The 21,253-nt window shown below is 37.4% G+C and overlaps 1 protein-coding gene and 1 long non-coding RNA gene across 2 annotated transcripts in view; one reads left to right on the forward strand and one right to left on the reverse strand.

The window, feature by feature from the left end:
- The window catches only part of NECAB1 (N-terminal EF-hand calcium binding protein 1), a 174,036-nt gene that overhangs the window by 15,921 nt on the left and 136,862 nt on the right, over positions 1-21,253 (reverse strand). The window contains exons 7-10 of the mRNA XM_050802621.1: positions 15,649-15,770; positions 13,008-13,084; positions 6,999-7,052; positions 459-571 (exon numbers count right to left, since the gene is read on the reverse strand). Coding sequence (XP_050658578.1) covers positions 459-571; positions 6,999-7,052; positions 13,008-13,084; positions 15,649-15,770 — 366 coding nt within the window. The remainder of the gene's footprint in view (positions 1-458; positions 572-6,998; positions 7,053-13,007; positions 13,085-15,648; positions 15,771-21,253) is intronic.
- LOC126961851 (uncharacterized) lies at positions 11,725-12,109 on the forward strand. The gene is made up of 2 exons (XR_007728445.1): positions 11,725-11,810; positions 12,037-12,109. It is a non-coding gene; the product is annotated as an uncharacterized LOC126961851 (long non-coding RNA).

The following is a 21,253-nucleotide window of genomic DNA, read 5'->3' on the forward strand; positions in this document are numbered from 1 at the left end:
AGGACTGAAATCATGACTTCAGGGACGCCTGCAATTTCCTAGTGGCTGAAATGGTCATTAGGCCACAGGGCATGCTGCCAAGGGAGCAATCACAGCTAGATGTCCTAGAGTTGGCGCCTCATCTACCAGAGATGATTTTAAATCAGAGTGTGGGCTGCCTGGATGCAAAAGGGAATTTCAACTTATTTGAAATTCAGTCTCTTCATTCAAGTTGTTCTCTCCATTTCATTTTACTTGGTGCCCCTAATGATCAAACGACACGGGGTTTAAAGATTAATGATAAAACATCCAGTTAAAGGCAGTAAATGACATCACCCAGGTGGAATGCTCTGTATAACTTAATGTGAGGATTCTCAAATATCTGTCTTCTAGACCCCCAGCCTTGTCTAAAGTGAGAAATGCCTTCACTGCATTCCTGGGCTGCCAAAGGTCTAAGGTGCAGGAGTAGGAGCACTTACCGCAAGCATCCACTTTGGGAGGAAGCACTCTCCACGTAGTGTTTCAGAGCAAGTTGGAATTCTTCCAGGTCCTCTTCTATCACAGACATCTGCCGCTGCACAAGCATAATGTGCTGCCAAGGAAGGGGTGAGGGTCACTGCGTTGGCTGTCACAGAGCCCGATTTCAGCTGACTCCTACTGCCCATCCCATTCCTCCTCACAAAAACAAATGATTCTCTTCCAAAAATATGACCAAGGAAGGCCATGAGTATTCCAAGTATAAAACTGCATAAAGGCTGTAATCTAGGCAAGATATTTTCCTTGCCTCTAGTCCCAGAAGCTGAACAAAGTGTTCTTTACAATGACGTGTTTCCCTTTAAAAGCAGTGATTCTCAATGACTCGAGAAGTTTTAAAATTATATTTATATCAAAATCTCTGGGAGTGGGGCCCAGGCACTGCTATTTTTAAAACCTCCCTAAGTGTCTCTATGGTGCAGGCAGAGCTGGGATCACTTCCCTATAACCACTTACCAATTTTTAAAGAGAAGTCCTATTGTTCATTGCACAGCTTCAATTTCTTGGATATTTTGTGATACTGGACATAAGTGACAATCATTACAAACAACCAGATTTCAAAAAAATGAGTAACTTATGCATTTCCAAAGGTACATCAAATATTACAGGGTTGTCAAACACATTAACTACTTACAACAGGCCCTGTTCAAAAGGTAATGGCATCAGATGTGCTTGTTTTTAATGGATCACACTGGATTGGATGGCAACTGTTTCCTGTAACAAATCCTATTAGCATTATAGCAATTGTAGTTTCAAGGCTTCCCTCAAGATCTGCCTGTGGTCTTCTTATGGAATTTTAGATACCAACATTAGTTCTTTTCAAGAATTGGTAGTGAAAGTATAAAAGTGCAAATCAAAGTAAGGATTGGCATGAATCATAAAAGTGCATAAACAAAAACAAAACACAATGTAAGGATGATCTAGAATATGAGAAAAATAACTTCCACAAAAATACCAGCTATGTAGCATGAGAGCTAGAATTAAACCCCTGGTCTACTGTTTCCTATTCCAATGGGTTTCTCATTTCATGTCAATAGCTACTATTTGTTGAATACCAATGATATTGTAGAGACTGTTAGGTATTCAGTATATTCAACAAATATTCCTACTTCGTTGTACTAATCAAAGCACGTGGTTTTAATATTAATGACTAAGTAGAGTTAATTTCCACTAAAATAATGATGGATATATCATTTTCACAAAAATTTGCAGGGACCTCTTGGTTGGACATTTGTGATTACTGACTCAGATAATTAGGAAAGCTCATGGGCTTTCCTAATGAGATATATAAATATATCCACCTATTCCATCATAATTCTTTTCGTCTAAAGGCAATTTTTACGTGATCAAGTGGGATGGATTGTAAAAATAACCAGAATCCTTCATTATCCCCATGAACTCATGCCCTTTGACTAATTTGACTTTTTAGCTCCTCTCATCAAGACGTGGATTCTATTTTCCCTCCCCTTGGATCTGGGTTGGCTTTCTAACTTGCTCTGGCCAATAAACGTGGCAGAACTGACAGTGAACCAGTTTCAAATTCAGGCCCTAAGAGGCCCGTGGATTTCCACTCTTTCTCTTGGATCTCTGAGATTACCATGTGAACAAGACCTGCTACAGCAGAGGCCAGCAAATATTTTCTGTAAATGGATGGGTAGTAAGTATTTTAGGCTTTCTGTGCCACATGGCTCCTTTTGCAGCTAGTCAACTCTGTTATTGTCATGTGAAAGCAGCCACAGCCCACACATAACCAATGCGTGTGGCTGTGTTACAATAAAACTTTATGACCAAAAACAAGAGGTATGCTGTAGTGTGCCAACCTCTATATTAGAGGAGTAAAGGCCACATAATAGAGCACAGCTGAGCTCCTAGACATATGAGGAAACTCAGCCAAGATCAGTGAAGCTAACATACAGCTTACTACAGATACAAGGAGCCCATGTGAGACCATAAGACACAGCCTAAATTGCCTACGTGCAAAATTGTGGTTATTGTGTTAAGCCACTGAGTTTTGGGGTGCATTATTATGTAGCAATAGCTAACTGATTCATTCACTTATGTACATTGATGTATGAGTTGGAAAAATTGAGCTCTTGGCTTCCTAGATTGGGTTGTAATGTCCAACTTTGCAACCCAAACCAGAGGCATCTTTTTCCCCTCCTTTCCTAAGATAGTTACACAAAGAAATCCATTTAAAGAGCCCCATATAATCTGCCTAAGTTTGATAGTTTGATGACTATTCTGACAAGTGGAGCATTTTAAATAGTAGTTATTTAAAGTAGATTTTCTGAAATCCAAAGAAAACACTTAAATTTTCTGTTCTGGCTAGGCCGAGACAAATTGTAGGATGTGGGGTTTGGGAGAGGTGGAACAGGAGTCCTACTATCTTGTTAATATATCTATGTGTCTCTTGTGTCAAATACACAACCTGAAAGCTTACTAAACTGTGGGATCCCAAGATATAGTTAGCTCAGAGCACTCCGTCATGGCTGAATATTCTTTCATGGTGCTACATTTTTGTTTCTCTATTATAGGAGGAGTAGTATATCATTTACCTTATAGGAATTTTGTTACAGTGAAAGTATGGCTGGATATTTGGAATGTCTTGGACTAAATAGTGCTGTGTAAGTATGAAAGGCCAGTCTCAGTTCATAGGATAGTATTTGCCAGTGACATTAGATTATGTTGCATCAGCCTTTGATTTCTTGGAACATTTCAAGAAATGTCATCTTTTTTAGTCTTGGGACACAGAGACATGTTTTAAGTACAACTTATTTTTTCAGGTTACTTGGTTCTATTTACTACATTTACAGTTGTGTTTCAAATATGTCTTCAGAGATAACCATAGCCTTTCTTGTACGCTCTCACTGACTCTTAACAGCCATTGTAAAAAAAGACTTATATTTTGATAGTCCCTGTTATATTACTTGACAATAGCCCCTGAACCCTTAGGAATGGCAGAATGGAATGACTTCACAAGACGTTATCCATCAGTTTTATATGAGTGTAGAGAGGCAGAAAAAGATACTAGGTTTGTGGACTCATTGTATGATAAGCTATTTTAGTGTATTACAACAACAATGTGCTGAAGAAAAATCTGAGTTTTTGAAAAGCACATGAATGTGCTCAAATGTTTAAAATTATCATGATTTTTAAAAACCTTTGAATTAAGAAAATATCTGGAAAATGATCATCTTACTCAGTACTCTTTTGGTAAGAAGTGCCATATAGGCACATCTTTATAATATGGTTGTTATCAATCATTTGGAACATTTAAATATTTTTATCTAGCACTTTAGTGTTCTTTCAGTACAGTGTTAGAATCATTCAATGTAGTAAGAGATATATCAGTATTATTTTTTAAAAAACTTCTATTTAGTTTTTATGATTTCATCTTAAATATTACGTCATTTTGGAAGTATTCCTTGGTCTCCTAAATTGAGTTGTGTCCCCTTACTGTGCAAATCTGTACCTTCCTATAATAATCCTCATCATATTTTATTGTAGATTCTGTATACTTTCCTTCTACTTTGTTTTCTAGCCTATAATATTCACCACTTTATTTCCAGACCCTCTCTTCAGGCCTGGAACATAGTTGGTGATCAAGTTATTTGTGGAACAAACACATTAAAGATGCTTTTGCTTTTAGCCATTGACTAATCTTAGAATTCCCTTAATAAACTATTTATTCCAGGAAAGGCTTTGAGGTGACCCTGGAAACTCAACAGCACTGCACAATTGTTAGGTGCTTTTTCATCCGTCTCCACCATCCTGTCCTCTTTTTCTTTTCTTCTTTCTCCTTCAAGAGCAGGCATACAAAGTAAAAAGAATTAGCTTCACTTTTCCTATGTGGCCTTTAACAAGTTACTTAATTCTTTCTCAGTTTGTCTTCTGATACGTAAAATTAGAATAGTGGTACTTATATTACAAAATTTGGGGAGGACTAAATAGAATAGTGTGTATAAGGATCCTTTCCATGACAGGTACTAAATAAGTGTTACATCTCTTACTCTAGGCTGAGAAAAAAAAATGGACTTAAAAAAAGAAATCACATCCTGGACTCCTCATTATGTAATGGCTCATTGCCCGGAAAACTAGAGATGGCAGTTGCTAGGGTTCAGGACTTTTGCTGTGTGCTTAAACAAGCCTGCCAGACAATCTGCTCTGCTCTCACAGTAGGGAATCTCATAAAACAATAATCCATTCATCCACAACCTCGCTAGCAAAGAGCAGTTCTACTTTACAGGCTAGAAATCCACTAAACACTAGGGCTGAAAATGTTAGAGCATGGTGATGAGCATAGGTCTGGGGTTGAACTGCAGGGGTTCAGCTATGGTAGGTAAATTCCTTTAAACCTTAATTTCTTCATTGATAAAATGAGTCTGAGGATAGTACTACCTTATTTGGCTATTGTGAGGATTAACTGAGTTATGTGTGTGTTTAGTACAACACTTGGCACATAGCAAAGGATCAATAAAGATCAGCATTACAAAAACCAAGTGTAATACAAATTTATTCTTTGCTTTCTGTCGTAGAATTTATTTTTCCAAGTTCTCATGCATTCACTAATGGAAAAGGAAAAATACCTCACTACTCAACGAATTCTAAAACTGGTTTTCGGCATCAGGATAAATCATTTAACACATGGTAGGATAGAATTATGAGCACTAGAGCACTAGCTATGAAATAACAGTGAAAAATGCTTTTGATCATTCTGAATATATGAGGTTTTACAGGAATTTATAGTAATGCACTTACTACCATTAATAAAAAAATACAACTTTTAATGACAAATATCTTATTGTTACTTCTGAAAAAACAAACCAATTCAAATCTTTACTATATGTATATTCCCAAAGAGCATGATTGTTACATCTCTATATACGGCTGGAAATAGGGAATATCCTTTCCTGCTTTTAAACAATATTGAGAGCTGAACAACCTTCTTAAGTCTTATTTGTTTAAAGTACTTCTATGCACTACTGAATTAGTAATGTTGTGTGTGTTGATCTTTTAAAATTGGCCTTGGCTTTGGCTGCTCAGGGACCTGCAAATGGAATAGCTGCCTCCTTTCACAAACAATCCTTAGACAAATTTTCTTCCTCATAGCTATAGAGAGAAAATAATCTCACATTAGAAAATTATTTAAGAATAGACAATTATCTCTCACAACATTAGAAAAGTTATATTTGTTTTTCCTTTGTCTGGAGTATAGTTTTTCCTCTAATGCACACCTGTGAGAAGATAACAGATGCATGATCACAAGGTTAACAATTCCTGAGCCTCCGGGACTATGCAAACCCGCTATTCTCGGTATGTATATACGCTCAAGACCCACTCCTCTCACTTTCCCATGAAAGCCTACCATTTTAAAATGTTGGGGTCTTGATGAATTAACACAGACTACATCCCTGTCTCTGGAGGGATAAAAGCACTAGACATGCAATGACAGATCTAAGTTATCGGGGGAAAGTATTCATAACTATAGGATTCTAACAGTAGCAGCCATGATTAAACTTTTCTGAGACTCCCACAAAGTTTCCTCTGAAGAATCCCTTTGGATTATGAGTTTGAACAGATGGGCAGGAGCCTTACACACAGGTGGGTCTCACCTTCTTCTATCTGTAGTCAGTGCTTGTGCACAATTCAGAGATGAAAGGTTATTTCCTATCTTGGTTTCATATAAATGCGTGAACAATCCTTTGACTTCTACAAAGTATATAATACATCTAAGGTATTAAAAAATGATTTTTCTCCTAGTTACCCAAGATTTTAAAATCCAAATTTTCACTAAATGTAAATGTAAACATCCAACTTCCTGAAACAAAATGTACTATGCATGTTTGCCTCAACATAAAGTAAACAATAAAGCTTGGTAGGTACTGCTTTTAATTATTTGCTAACTTCTTTTTGTTGCATCTTAATGTACTTTTTAGGATCCCTTTGTCCATTTTTCTTCTGTTTCCAAAAAGCGCTGCCACTCTGGATGGACATCTTATCCCTAGGGATACAAATGCTCCCTTTTCTCTAAACATCAATTTATTCTTTGAAAAATTATTTCTGAGCATTTTCAGTGTGCCTGGCCCTAGGCTGAATGCTGGAAATATAATAATGAACAGAACCAGGTTTCAGCTCAGGTATATCCAGTGTACATCACAGCAGGATTTACAAAGTGTGTTTAGGATGCAACTTAAATGTTGCCCTTCTCTGCCAGTCATATTCCTTCAATTATGCAATAACTCATTGATTAATACACGTATAAAATTTTCATTTTGCACCTATTACATGCTAGGTACTTTCACAAAAACTGTGAAGTAGGTATTAGGTTTATACAAATCATAATGTAGAAACAACACGACTTAACCATATAAAATGAAATATGACTAGTTTTTCAATTTTTCATTGAGATAACTAATTTTTGAAGAAATTAAATTATGTTTTTAAAGAACATATTGATAACATTTTTACCTGATAAAAATACTTACAGATTTAGTATTCCCTTCAATAATTTCTTCTTCCAGTGGTTCAAGTTTGAGATCCTTCAATAAGAGGAAGAAATGGCAGAAGAGAAAAAAATTACATCATTTAAAAAAATGCCATATATTCAAATCATAGTTCTCTTGTGGCTAACATTGAACCAAAAGAACCTCATTATCTGAAAGATGAAATAATACAGATTTTTAAAAACTAAGCTGTTCCAATAAAGACTCTTTGTACTCATTTATCAATTGTAAGCTGTTTTAGACGTGTTCAAAGTTTTGCTTTAAATTTACTTCCTGGATGCCATTAGAGAGCAAAGTGGAAGAGAGAGGTACGTAAAAACAGAGAGGGAAAGGATTGGAAGGTAAACAAAAGAAAAAGAAACAGAATGACTAAGCCTAACAGTCTGCTTTATTTTGCTATGAATGAGTATTACCACATTTCTACATTTCTTGGGACATCATTATAAACATTAGTCTATTGTTACAACACATTTACACCCTAGTGTTAATTTTTCTTTATTAAATAGAAAGTGAATTAAAGAGTAAATGAAAATACAATTGATATTTGCTAAAAGTGAAGAACTCCTGTAAAGATTTTGAAGTCTTTAAAAAAGTTTTTTATTTGCATAGGTTTTTGGGGAACAGGTGGTATTTGGTTGTACAGGTAAGTTCTTGAGTGGTGATTTGTGAGATTTTTGTGCACCAATCACCTGAGCAGTATACACTGAACCCAGTTTGTAGTCTTTTATCCCTCATCCCCCTCCCACCCTTTTCTCCTGAGTCCTCAAAGTCTACTGTGTCATTCTTATGCCTTTGCATCCTCATAGCTTAGCTCCCACTTATGAGTGAGAACATAGAATGTTTGGTTGTCTATTCCTGAGTTACTTCACTTGGAATAATATTCTCCAGTCCCATCCAGGTTGCTACAAATGCCACTAATTCATTCCTTTTTATGGCTAAGTAGTATTCCATCATATATATACACCATAATTTCTTTATCCACTCATTGATTGATGGGCATTTGGGTTGGTTCCACATTTTTGCAATTGAAAATTGTGCTGCTATAAACATGTGTGTGCAAGTATCCTTTTTGTATAATGACTTATTTTCCTCCAGGTAGATACCCAGTAGTGGGATTGCTGGATCAAATGGTAGTTCTAGTTCTAGTTCTTTAAGGAGTCTCCACACTATTTTCCATAGTGGTTGTACTTGTTTACATTCTCACCAGCAGTGTAGAAGTGTTCCCTGTTCACCACATCCATGCCAGCATCTATTTTTTTTTTTTTTTTTGATTATGGCCTTTCTTGCAGGAGAAAGGTAGTATCACATTGTGGTTTTGATTTACATTTCCCTGATCACTGGTGATGTTGAGCATTTTTTTCATATGTTTGTTGGCCCTTTGTATATCTTCTTTTGAGAATTAAGACCTTAATGTCTTCTGTGATGACCAATGAATACTGCTAATGTCCCCAGTGAAACCAAGTGCTTCATCTCTGAGAACTTCATTCTATGAATGGCTCTCCTAGCATTGTTTCCAATGAGGATTATGTAGAATAACTTCTTCAAATAGATAAGAAGTAAATTGAAAACTGTAGAAATCCAGACTATCTGAAATAATATATGCCTGTTAATGATAGAGCTATGTTGCTCTAGCTGTGCTGTTCTTTTGTGGTGGAACTTTCAGCAAGGTATTTAACTTCTGTGGGATTCACTTTTCCTTCTTTGCTGTAAATTCTCTACCCCTAAATCTTTACATAACTGGCTTCTTCTTGTCTTTCACATCTCAACTTGAATATCACCTTATTAGAGAGACCTTCCAGACCACTCATTTGGAGTTTTCAACCCCCTATCTGTATTATATTGCTCTACCTTTTCTTTATAGCACTTTCCATTATCTGGTATTATCTTGTTTCATGGATTTGTTGTGTGTGTGTGTGTGTGTTTTCTTTTTTTGTCTGTCTCTTCAAAGACCAAGGATATTCTTTTCATCATTGCTGTATTTCCACTGCTGGAATAGTACCTGACACACAGGAGGTACTCAATAAATGTTGAATAAATGAAAGGCTGAATAAATGCCCTGTCTAAATCATAGCTTTTCCATGAAGGCAAAATTATATGTAATGTATATAGATGTGAATTGAAAACTAAAAAGTACTCCACAGATAGAAACTTGTAACCTAGTAATCTCCTTGACCACTATTTCCCTGACACTAACTAAGGTACAATTTTCAGTTCTACCTTTCCTGATCTAAGGTATGAAAAACTTAAAACAAGTTGTATGAGTGTGACATCCTGAATTACATCCTTTCAAGTGAGAATGTCCTGTGATCTGATGATACACTAAAAACTTAATGAAGAATGAAGAGCTTTTATTGTTGTCCTTGTTATTTTGTTTAACATTAAAGGTGGGGTTTTTGGTTTTGTTTTTACTTTTGTTTATTTTATTTTATTTTTTTGAGACGGAGTTTTACTCTTTGACTCAGGCTGGAGTGAAGTGGCACGATCTCGGCTCACTGACGCTTCCACTCCCTGGGTTCAAGCAATTCTCCTGCCTCAGCCTCCGAAGTAGCTGGGATTACAGGCGCACGCAACCACGCCTGGCTAATTTTTGTAGTTTTAGTAGAAATGGGGTTTCGCCATGTTGGCCAGGCTGGTCTTGAACTCCTGACCTCAGGTGACCAATTTGCCTCAGCTTCCCAAAGTGCTGGGATTACAGGCATGAGCCACTGCGCCCAACCATTAAAGATGTTTTCTACAGGGATCAAGCAAAACACGAGACATAACCTCAGTATATCCCCATAAATTCTCATTGAGGCTGAAATGGATATAAGGAATACCTGAAGAAACCTATTTATAGAAATTGCTAAGTGTTATATTCCCCTACATGCATGGAATAGGGCTTGGTTCCAGTGCAGGAAGAATTTATCATAAATACTGAATGCAGAGAAAAGATAACATATGTTCTACTGCAGGTATACTTCCTTTTAATGGGAAGATCAAAACTAAAGTTAACAACTACAGGAGACAAGGTACTCAGCTGTGAAATGACATGTACTCAGCCACTGTTTGGCAATTGGGTAGTTTTTCTCTAAAAACCTAATCAGCACAGTATAGAATAAGTTGTAGAAGAAAACTGAACTTGCACTGCTTCTCCATTCATTAAGACAGCTCACACTGAGCTCCACACAGCTGGAGCCCCATGCTGAAAACCATCACAATGTACTTTTAGCAAACCTCTTAGATACTGTCCTCAAAATGAAACCCTTTTATAGGAAGGGAGGGAGAAAAAAGTCTAGGAAAAAAAGAAATGTAACAATACTTTGATTTAAAGTTAGGAAAAAAGGTATGAAATAAGTTTGGGCCATTCCTTTAAAAATAACTATAAAAATTTCAGATACCAAGTAAAGATAGTTTTGTCCAAAATTTCAAAACGTTAAGAGGAGGTATTTGTATTCTTTAAATGAATCTGGACTTATTTAGCAACTGAATCCTTATGTTTTAACAAGCTTTAGTTTTCAAATAGAGGTCCTGGATTTGATCTTCCAATATTGGAAAACTAATTTCCATAGCCACTATTTTTCCTACAAATCTTTTTAGTTTCAGCTCACATATCAATAAAATAAGAAAGGAGGAAAGTTGATTTGCAGCAAGCTAGTAGTTTAGGTATTTGCTCCAGTAAGTGTTCAATACACATTTAACAAATAAAGGCACCATGGCAGAGGGACAAGAACTCTACAGGGTTGTTTCCCCTTAACTTGGCTCTTGCACAGAATCTCCTTTTCAGAGACCTTACCCATCCTCAGGACTTGAGGGTTCATCTTTGTGGAGTAAGTCTAGAGACCTTAACCTGTTGGCCTGACTTCTCTCCTACTAATATCTAACTAGGTATTTCTGCCTGAGTGTTCCATTGTACCTTGAAATTCACACATCGAAAACACTGGTTCACCTTCTCACCTTACCTCACAAATTATCTCTCATGTGTCTCTTCCTTTTCTGTTAATGGTATAATTATTTCAGAAACACAGGCTCCAATCCTCAGATTCTTATTTGAGCTCCTCCTGTCCTTAACCGGTTCAATAGTGCTGTTAATTTCACTTCAAGTGTTTCAAACTGCCATTTTCTTCTCACTCATTAGCTTAATATAGGCCCATCTCTTATCATACCTGACTTCACTGGGTTCAGTTGCACAAACCTGTTCTTCAATGCCATTTTCTGAGCTGGCTCTGGTGTCTCTGAGCCTCATTTTTCTTGTTTTAACTCATTTTGCATTTGTTTTAATTCACTTTGCATATTGCTGCCCAATTTCCTATCTAAAGGATTTTTGTTTTGTTTTGTTTTTCACTTACCTGTTAAAAAATAATAAATGCCTTCTGTTGTTTCCAAGACCAAATTCCTTAGACTGTTATTTGAGACTATCCATAATCTGGCCCTCTTCTGTCCATATAACCTTATTTGTTACTACTCCCCTACATGAAAGACTCTCAACCAGGCCAATCTACTGAACCTTGCTCATGCCATCACCTTACCTGAATGCCCTTTCCAGTTGCCCTCTACTGAAATTTTACTTCTCCATAGCAAATATTAGTTTCCTTGTTTTGTTTGTTAGCTGATCAGAGTTTATTCCAACTTTAATGACAATACATTTTCTTTTCACTGAATTATCTCTTCTTCTCTCTATACTGTGCTCTGGGATTGTTATCAAGACTTTTCCCCCTCCCCTATCCAGGAGGCCAGCAATGCAACCCTGCCATGACCAACCAGGTTCTTCCTTCTGGGAAGTGGAATTTTGAACAGAAGGCCAGCAGACTGGAAATGGTAGGAACTCATTTATTCCAGTGGAGGTAACTTCAGAGACTGTTGAGTATTTCTTGCTATTTAGATCTCTAGGGTTATCTTGTCTTCTGACTTTTCCAAATTCAGACCTCTGGACTATCTGTTGATTCTATGAGAACTTCCATATTCTTCCAGAAAACTCTTTTTTATTAGAGAAATAATTTATGTTGTTTGCAATAAAATTTTAAATTAAGTCACCATTTTTAAGGCCCCACTTGAACTCTTCCTGCCACACGAAGTCCTTCCTGAGCACCCCAGGTCACAGTGATCAACCCATCAGGTGAGCATGGATAGATTTTAACATCTGATCCATTCCTTTAGCATGTCTCGGTCAGTCATTAAAATACTTACTGACCATGACCTATGAATCCCACTCTGTGCTACCATATAATTTTTAAAAAGTGTGTTATCTCTCTCGCTCTCTCTTTTTAGGAGAACAGCTTAGTTTTATTAGTAGACAATTGTTTTCTTCAAAGTCAGTGCTGACACAAACATAAATGTTTCTCACTTGGTGCCTGACATGTGCAGAAAACACATTTTTTTCTTACTGATTGACAAAAGTTGTCTCTCCCATCAAAGATGTTTAAGGAGAATATCACTACAATAACAGGACTACTTGGTACTAACTAAATTAATAAAAATGCAATAACTAAGAACATAAAATATAGTTCTAAAGAACTCTTTATCACATTCTAACTTGCTTGCCTAGATAGTTTTAATAGCAAAACCATCGGTTAATGTGCTACTTTCCAGAAGTTGAGTGTGGAATCTCATCTTTTAGTAGATAGCATTGCCATTTTCCTGAATTAATTTGAAAGATTCTCAAGACTTCAACCATCTTATCCCTAAGAGCTGTCATTAGCATCATTCAAGCACACCGTCACCTAGTTCACTTGAAAATGTAAGAGCCAGGCAGTGCAATAGATTTATTTAACTCTCAACTCCACATCCTATTTTAAATATAATTGGGAGTGGGAGGTAGGGGAAGAATTAATGTAAGCTTCTGTATTTAACAAAAACAACAAAAACCAAATAACTACCAAGCAACCATTCATAGAATCATTGGGATCCTGGCTGTTATTCTATCTATGGGGCAGTCATGGATATAAAGCAATGAGGAATACTGGGTAAGAATATCTTGAAGAGTGGAAGAGAGAATAAAGAAAAGAAAGCACCTACCTTCTTTTCCAGTCTATCAATTAATTTCTGGAGTCTATTTATCTGGATCATCCACTGGTTGTCTTCTTCTAATAAGCCTGGGGCCAGGGAGAATCATGAGGGCAATATGTTAAACTTAAGACAGAGAAGAAATACTTGGTTATATCAGAGCTTTCCTTCAACCCTGAAGGAAGGATGCAGTGTCACTGACAGGTCATTTTTTTAATGTATTCATGAGTGCTTTCTAAGGTATTGATTTCCATAGATCCATGCATCCCAGGGGTTCACTTCCACAGGTCTGTTTTTTATGTAATTGCCTATCTGGCCTTTGATATTCAAAGAAAAGATCCTGCTGAGCCATTTACAAAACCCCATGATGTAGTTGGTTTTCTTTTGCAAAAAGGAAAGCATCAATCAACAATTCTAAACTTACTTGTAGGGCAGTGGCAAGAGCCAGTGAAATCATATCCCTGACCATAGCAAGGTGTAAATTGCTACGATCAAAAAGAAGCATAAAGGCAAGATAGCTGGTGTCTCCTTTCCCAGGAACTAACTTGAGTATACATACATGGGCTCTATAATCATGGCATAGTGGTTAAGAGTGCAGACTGGAGCCTGTTGATCTATATTCATATATATGATATAAACATACATATGTATTTATAGGTATGTAGTGTGTGTGTGGGTGTATCTAGTACCAAGTTAAACATTATAGAAGTTCTGCTACTATTATTGTTTTTATCAACATTATTATGCAAAGGGAAGAGTTATGATCTGAGCCCGTGCACAAACATCCTGGCATATTTGTGTATACTGATTGTAGCTTAATAAAAATGTTTTCATAGGCATTTGCTGAAGTAGTATTGTTTAATATTTCTTGAAATAAGAATGTGATTGAATTCAAGACTATAAAGCCTTGTGTTAGCTTTGAATACAATAAAGACAAGAACTAAATTATAAAGGGAGAGTGATGTCATCAGAATTTACTTCTCCACCTGCCTTCTTGGAGGCAGCACCTTTCAAAACCCACCAAATTATGATGTAAAAGTGTGCATTGGTGTTGCCACAAAGAAGTGGCTACAAAAAAAAAAAAAAAAAGAAGAGAGAGAGAGAAAAAAGAAAGGGGCTGATTGGAGAAAATATTATAAATATATTAATAAAATTTATATTTTTTAAAATTCTAATACAATATTTCTAATCTGGGTTATTCCCAAAATAATTTAAGGTGGCTGTCACATCAAAGGCCCAAGGAAAGATATTTTGGACTATTTTCTAAAAGTTAAAATGGAAAGAACAATCTATATGTTACTTCCGGAGCTTCGCATTGTCATTTTCTAGTTGCATATGGTAGATCGTATTATTTTTCCCAATTCTTCACTTTTTTCCTGTTATAGAAGTATCTGTATATACCCGTGCACCACAACTTTGCAGTATCTCCTATTATAGTGGATGAAGCACATTTCCCTTCCCATTGTTACTGTGCTTGACATGTGACTTGTTTGGCCAGTAGAGAAATAGCAGACAAGATGCACACAGTACATAAAACAATGGTTTTTAATATGCATGTATAATTTTGGGCTGGCTGCATGTGCTTCTGACACCCACTAGGAAAAGAAAATGCTCCAGTTGCTGCTTATTCCAGAAGGAGGCTACATGAAGAGTGGGGCCAATCTCAACCTACATACAGCCTGGAACCACATCCAACTGAAATTGCCCAAATCACCAACCATAGACTCATGAGAGAGAAAAACAAGTATCTATGAGTGTAACCATCAAGATTTTAAGGTTGCTTCACAATGAAAATGGACTAATATTCCATATGACCTTGGACAAATCATTTAACTTCCCAGGCTTGTTTCCTTACCTGTTAAATGGAGAAATAGGGAAATTAACATCTATTTTATCAGGTGTCAAGATAAAATAAGGCTTTATTCATGAAAATACTCTGAAATTGTTCAAGTACAGTTGGTGAAAATATAAAATATAGCTTATACCTTGATTTTCTGAATATTAGATATTTAAAGACTCATTTGTGTTAAAATGACATGTTCAAGTGACACATGTACATGTATATATGCATGCTTTATAAAAATTACTCCAATATTTGGCAACATGAGTTTGCATATTTCAAATTGATTGAAAAATGGTTATAAGTGACACAGTTAAAATTTAATAACCTAACAATTACGAGTATGGTTTAGCCCAGTAAATCTTACATCACATTACAAACTTCAAAAATACCAGCTATGACTAATCCTATCATGAAAACAAGAATCCTTTCCCCAAATGAACTTAGGATATGCTTAGGGAGGCTTGGAGATCTAGAGCATATTACGGTAGAGCCTCTTTATTTCAAGATGATGGGAAGTTCTTATAGCTGTCAAGTCTTTTAGATGCTAGCTGATGGAACTACTGCCTTCCCTGTTCACCATCTCTCTGTGTGCTTTCCAGGAACAACTGCTAGGATTCTGACCGTGCTGATTTTAGGCTCACCACCCCAGTTCTTCATACCCTACACTCTTCACTGCTTTCGTCTCAAACTTACTTGGTATAAGGAAAGTGTTCCATTACTATTGTCTTATCTGTTGTTTGTTAAAATAATCAATTGGAAAACACAAGATAAACGACTTTGACAAAGAAAAACAAATGAAGGGTATGTTACCTGGACCGCTGACATTAAACTGAGGGCTGTTTGGGGAGAAGCTGTTGTGTCTCTGGATTCGGCGGCTTGATCGTTTTCCAGGCCATTGAATTGACAGGACTTCTGGCTTGGCTGGCCCTTGCCTTAATCAACAGAGATAACATTTAACCTTAACGTTAGTGCTTCAGTCTCTTCCCTCAGGGAACAGATCTTCATGCGTCAGTCACAAAGGTTTTCTAGTGCAGTGGAATGAAAACTTATGAGAATGACTGCTTGTAAACGCTCTAGAAACCCAACATAATTTGGTACTACAGTACGTGAACCTAAGAAAGAGAATTCTGAGCTTTCTTTATTCTTAAAATTCTGAGTAAAAACTGTAATTTAAGGCAGGCTTTTTTGCTTTGTTGGTCAACCTTCAATGGAAAAACATGTGTATGCAGCTATTGTATTTTGTTTAGTTTGAAAACACTTATGGAGTTTTTTCTGTAATTCAGTTTTTAATTTTTTGGATCAAAGCTATACATCCATACATTTTTAGGAGTCAAATGATTCTATAAATCTTATTTCAACAAACAGGAGCTCCCTCCTTTCACCCCCATATCATATTCCCACTCCTCTTTCAAAAGGGCAACACTTTTTAGCATGTGTTTACTTTCATATCAGTATATGTTATGATATGAAAGTAGTATATATTAAAATATATATTATATGCAGTATATGTTATATACTATATACAGTATATGTTATATACTGATATGAAAGTAAACACCTCCTAAATTATCAGTATATAACACGCTTAATTGGTATGTCTATAATTTTTAGTTTTAGGCTTTATAAAACTTCACAATATGAAAAGCTCAGGCCAATGATATACAAATGGAAATGTTGTAAGAAATTTCCATGAAGGCTGCTTAAAAGTACAGATTCAGCTAGAAGGGAGCCCTTTTGTCTTTCCTTAATCTTCTTTCCTGGTTGGAATGTGAATATGGTAGCTTGATCTTCAACAAACATCTTGGTCTATGAGACAAACTTGGGAATAGTTTATTATATTAATATGCACTTAATACATGAAAAAGAGAGTGTCTGTGATAAATCTGTAAGGATGTAATACTTAAGCTGCCTCAAACAAGATTTCTTTATAGGAGATATAATCCCTTCTGTGTAAGATATAATCCTTCTGTGTTTAAGACAGATCTAAGATTAATGTACTCATCCAAAAATCTTCATTATCTATCAGCTAGGGAAGATTCCTTTAACCTTTCTCCTGTGTTGGATGACCTCTGATCCCCCTTTTACTAGATTTCATTTTTTTCTTAGTTGACTCCTTTGTTTTGGTGGAAAATATCCCCTAATTGCTTCATAAGAAATGTGTATAATGAAAGGTAAAATTCTTGAAACATTGCATGAATAAACATCTTCCTTACTTTGATGGTTTTATGGAATACAGATTTCTAGACTGCCAATTGTTTTGAAAAATTTGCTGCATTGTGTTCTATCTCCCAGAGTCACTAGTGAAAAATCTAGTGTTTTCTTGATTATTTGCATATGGCCTGGTTTTTCTCTCTGGGAGTTTTTAGATACTTGTCTTTGTTTCCAGTATTGTGAAACTTCATAATGGTGTGTTTTGTGTTTGACTTTTATTAGCATTATAATGAGCTCTTGGTCTGTTCTATCAAACTGGACACATATATCCAATTCTGACTATTTTTCTTAAATTCTTCCTTTGGTAATTTTTCTGCTTTGTTCTCTTTCCAGAATTGCTATTTTACAAACAGTAGACCTCTTGGACTGAGACTCTAGTTTCCTTATTTCCTATATTTCACCTCTTTGTGGAGATTTCCTCACACTTTTATATTTCAACCTTCTTCAGAGAATGTAATTTTTGCAGTCATAATTTCCAAGACCTCTTTTGTGTGCTTTGAATCTTATTTTTAAAGCATTCTATCCTTAATTCATAAATGCAGTATCTTTTCTTTAGTTTTTGAAGGTATTGAAAATCTTTTGAAAGTTTTTGTCTGCTCTCTGGATTATCTGCTTCTTCCAAGTTTCTTTTCTTGTGTTTGATTTGTCCTTTTGGTTGACCCCACACATTTTAGAAGGAAGAACTACAAGTCTGACTGGAACCTCTTTGTTTGTGGCAGGGATTGCCAACTTGCAGTTTTCACTGTAAAGTGGCCTGACCGGGCCTATTCTTCAGGGAACCCTGACCATTGGCATTGTTAAGTATTTTCTCTGGGATTAATTACATCCCTCAAAGAAGCATGCCCCAACTGGAGGGTCTGAGCCCTGTTGTTAGTACTCTGGGAGTACAATATATGAAGGAGATTTCACATCTCACTCTTCAATATGTCAACTTTCAGTTAGTGTCTCCTTTGTTAGTATTGTGCCCTATCAGCTGTGCCAGGTATACATCTGCTCACCTTCTCCAGACAGATTATTTCTGGGGTTCTTCAAGGATCAGGTAGGAGCAGTCACTAGATAGCACTGGGTGGAGCTTCCAGCAATATATCAGCCCTACCTTCACCCTCATTTTCAGTTCCACATGGGACAGCCAAGTTTTGAGCTTTTCTGAGGTTCTGTGATACCAAATATATTGTATCTTGGCTTCTTACATTGCCTGCTTCAGTTTCAGCTTTCTCAGAGCTTCTAAATCAACTTCCACTAGATTCACCTCTCCACGTTCCAAGTTTCTGTCCCTTTGGCTCTTCTTCTATTCTTATTTTTGCAGGTTAATGCCTCCTTTTATCCAGGTACTTTTAATATAATGTTTTGAAGGGTTTAGAGAGAGAGCAAAAGAAATTATATGTTTAATCTTCAATCTTTAACTAAATCTCCCTATGAATTTTTCTACGGTATAAAAAAATCCAAGTTCTTGGCCAGGCACAGTGGCTCACACCTGTAATCCCAGCACTTTGGGAGGCTGAGGCAGGGGGATCACCTGAGGTCAAGAGTCCGAGACCAGCTTGGCCAACCCAGTGAAACCCCGTCTCTACTAAAAATACAAAAATTTGCCGGGCGTGGTGGCAGACGCCTGTAATCCCAGCTACTTTGGAGGCTGAGGCAGGAGAATTGCTTGAAACTGGGAGGTGGAGGTTGCAGTGAGCCGAGATCATGCCACTGCACTACATCATGGGTGACAAAGTGAGACTCCATCTCCCAAAAAAAAAAAAAAAAAAAAAAAAAATTCCAAGTTTTTAGCAGCTTTGGTGGTCAGGGTGGTAGGTGATTAGAACAATCCTTCTCTACATTCAAGCTAAGGAAATCTAAGCTGTCTAAACTTTTATAACCACCTGTAAGTGAAATTAAAGCTGTTCCTTACTTCTATAATAGACAACTATCAAAAGGAGAAAAATAATTTTTTTTTTTTTTTGAGACGGAGTCTCGCTGTGTGGCCCAGGCTGGAGTGCAGTGGCCCGATCTCAGCTCACTGCAAGCTCCACCTCCCGGGTTCACTCCATTCTCCCGCCTCAGCCTCCGAGTAGCTGGGACTACAGGTGCCCGCCACCACGCCCGGCTAGTTTTTTGTATTTTTAGTAGAGACGGGGTTTCACCGTGTTAAGCAGGATGGTCTCGATCTCCTGACCTCGTGATCCACCCACCTCGGCCTCCCAAAGTGCTGGGATTACAGGCTTGAGCCACCGCGCCCGGCCTAGAGAAAAATAACTTTCAAGTCAAGAAACAATTAATTACATTCCTGGATATAGAAAAACTTTGGGAAATAGAGCAAATTTGCAGATTCCTTTATAAAAAGGAAATCCATATATAATGAAAACTGTGTTCCCAGAAATTTAGTTTGTGAGGAAGAGAGGTTTATGTAAGAGAACAGGGGACCTCTAGAGGGAAACTTCCATATGACATAATTATTATTCTTGTCATTAGCTATAGGTACTTTCTGAACACATGGGATTAATGTAATTCACATTTAGTCAGTTTGCCAGGGCAGACACAAAGAGTGTTGTAGCATGCCATCTGGAAATTCCACCTCTGTGGCATTCCAGCTGTATACATCCCTTCTCTCTCAATTATCCATTTTCACGTGAATAGACACAGACATTTTGCCCAACATGGCATGTCTACCTCATTACTGCAGGATGAATGATACTGTGTGATTCTCCCCTGGGGCTGAGAGATGGAATAGATGACTTCCCTAAATTTGCTATATTCCAAGGAGTCTTTGTATCCCTAGGTTTCACAAATATTAAATCCCAAGGTAATGTTGATGCTGAAGGGAAAGCAAATTATCACAAGGCTGGAGATTTTAATGATACCTGCAGGTTGCAACTATTTATTTATTTATTTATTTTGAAATAGAGTTTCGCTCTTGTTGTCCAGGCTGGAGTGCAGTGGCGCAATCTCTGCTTACTGCAACCTCCGCCTCCTGGGTTCAAGTGATTCTCCTGCCTCAGCCTCCCGAGTAGCTGGGATTACAGCTATCTGCCACCACACCCGGCTAATTTTTTGTATTTTTAGTAGAGACGGGGTTTCATCATGTTGGCCAGGCTGGTCTCGAACTCCTGTCCTCAGGTGATCCACCTGCCTTGGCCTCCTAAAGTGCAGAGATTACAGGCGTAAGCCATCATGCCTGACCAGCAGGTTGTAACTTCTTGACTGTGAAGGGCATCACAAAATCTTCCTTTCTAACATAAAATACTGATGAATTGGCTGGGCATGGTGACTCAAGCCTGTAATCCCAGCACTTTGGAGGCCAACGCAGGTAGATCACCTGAGGTCAGGAGTTCGAGTCCAGCCTGGCTGATATGGTGAAACCGTATCTGTACTAAAAATACAAAAATTAGCTGGGCGTGGTGGTGGGTGCCTGTAGTCCCAGTTACTCAGGAGGCTGAGACAGGAGAATTGCTTGAACTCGGGAAGCAGAAGTTGCAGCGAACCGATTTTGCCTCATTGCACTCCAGCCTGGGTGACAGAGTGAGACTTTGTCTCAAAACAAACAAACAAACAAACAAAAAACTGGTGAATTTTTGTTTGCATCTGTCTAGCTTTTAAGATCTTTCTGAACCCCAGATGACTGTTAGATTGGTCTCCTCAGTGTCCTGGGTCCTCACCAACTGCTTCTCTGCAGCACTCCTTTCACCTAGAATTCCTTTCATTCATTCACTTTCATGTTTGCCATGCAGTTGTAGTAAGTAGAGGGGACTTATGCAAAGTCTATGCCATCTAAAAACTCAGTATCTAATGGGGGAGATAAACAAGGAAGGGGCTGAGATAAGTAGATATAAAAGAGGGCACTATGGGAATACATAGTAGTGAGGTGGGAAGTATAAATGAGCAGTGAAGGCTTCCCAGAGAAAGTACTGTCCAATCAGTGACAAGACAGGCAAGCAGAAGTGAGCCAGATGAGAGATGGGTAACATGAGGTGGGTGAGGCGGATCCCTCTAGAGAGAATCTCATTCTGCCATTCAAATTCATCCTGAAGGTCCAGTTAGAGTCTTGTCTTCCCATCAGGCTTTTTCACTGGTCTCTTAATTGACATCATAGGAAAGGTATAGTTTTCCTTTCTCTATCTTTTCCTCACTGATGAAGGTCCCAGGGCTCTCCCCAATTTTGGTGGCCAGCTGATAGGAAGATACAACCTTGAGAGAGGAGACACAGCCCCTTTAGGTTTGG

This window comes from Macaca thibetana, chromosome 8 (genome assembly GCF_024542745.1).
Source record: "Macaca thibetana thibetana isolate TM-01 chromosome 8, ASM2454274v1, whole genome shotgun sequence".
In the NCBI taxonomy this organism is placed as follows: Eukaryota; Metazoa; Chordata; class Mammalia; order Primates; family Cercopithecidae; genus Macaca; species Macaca thibetana.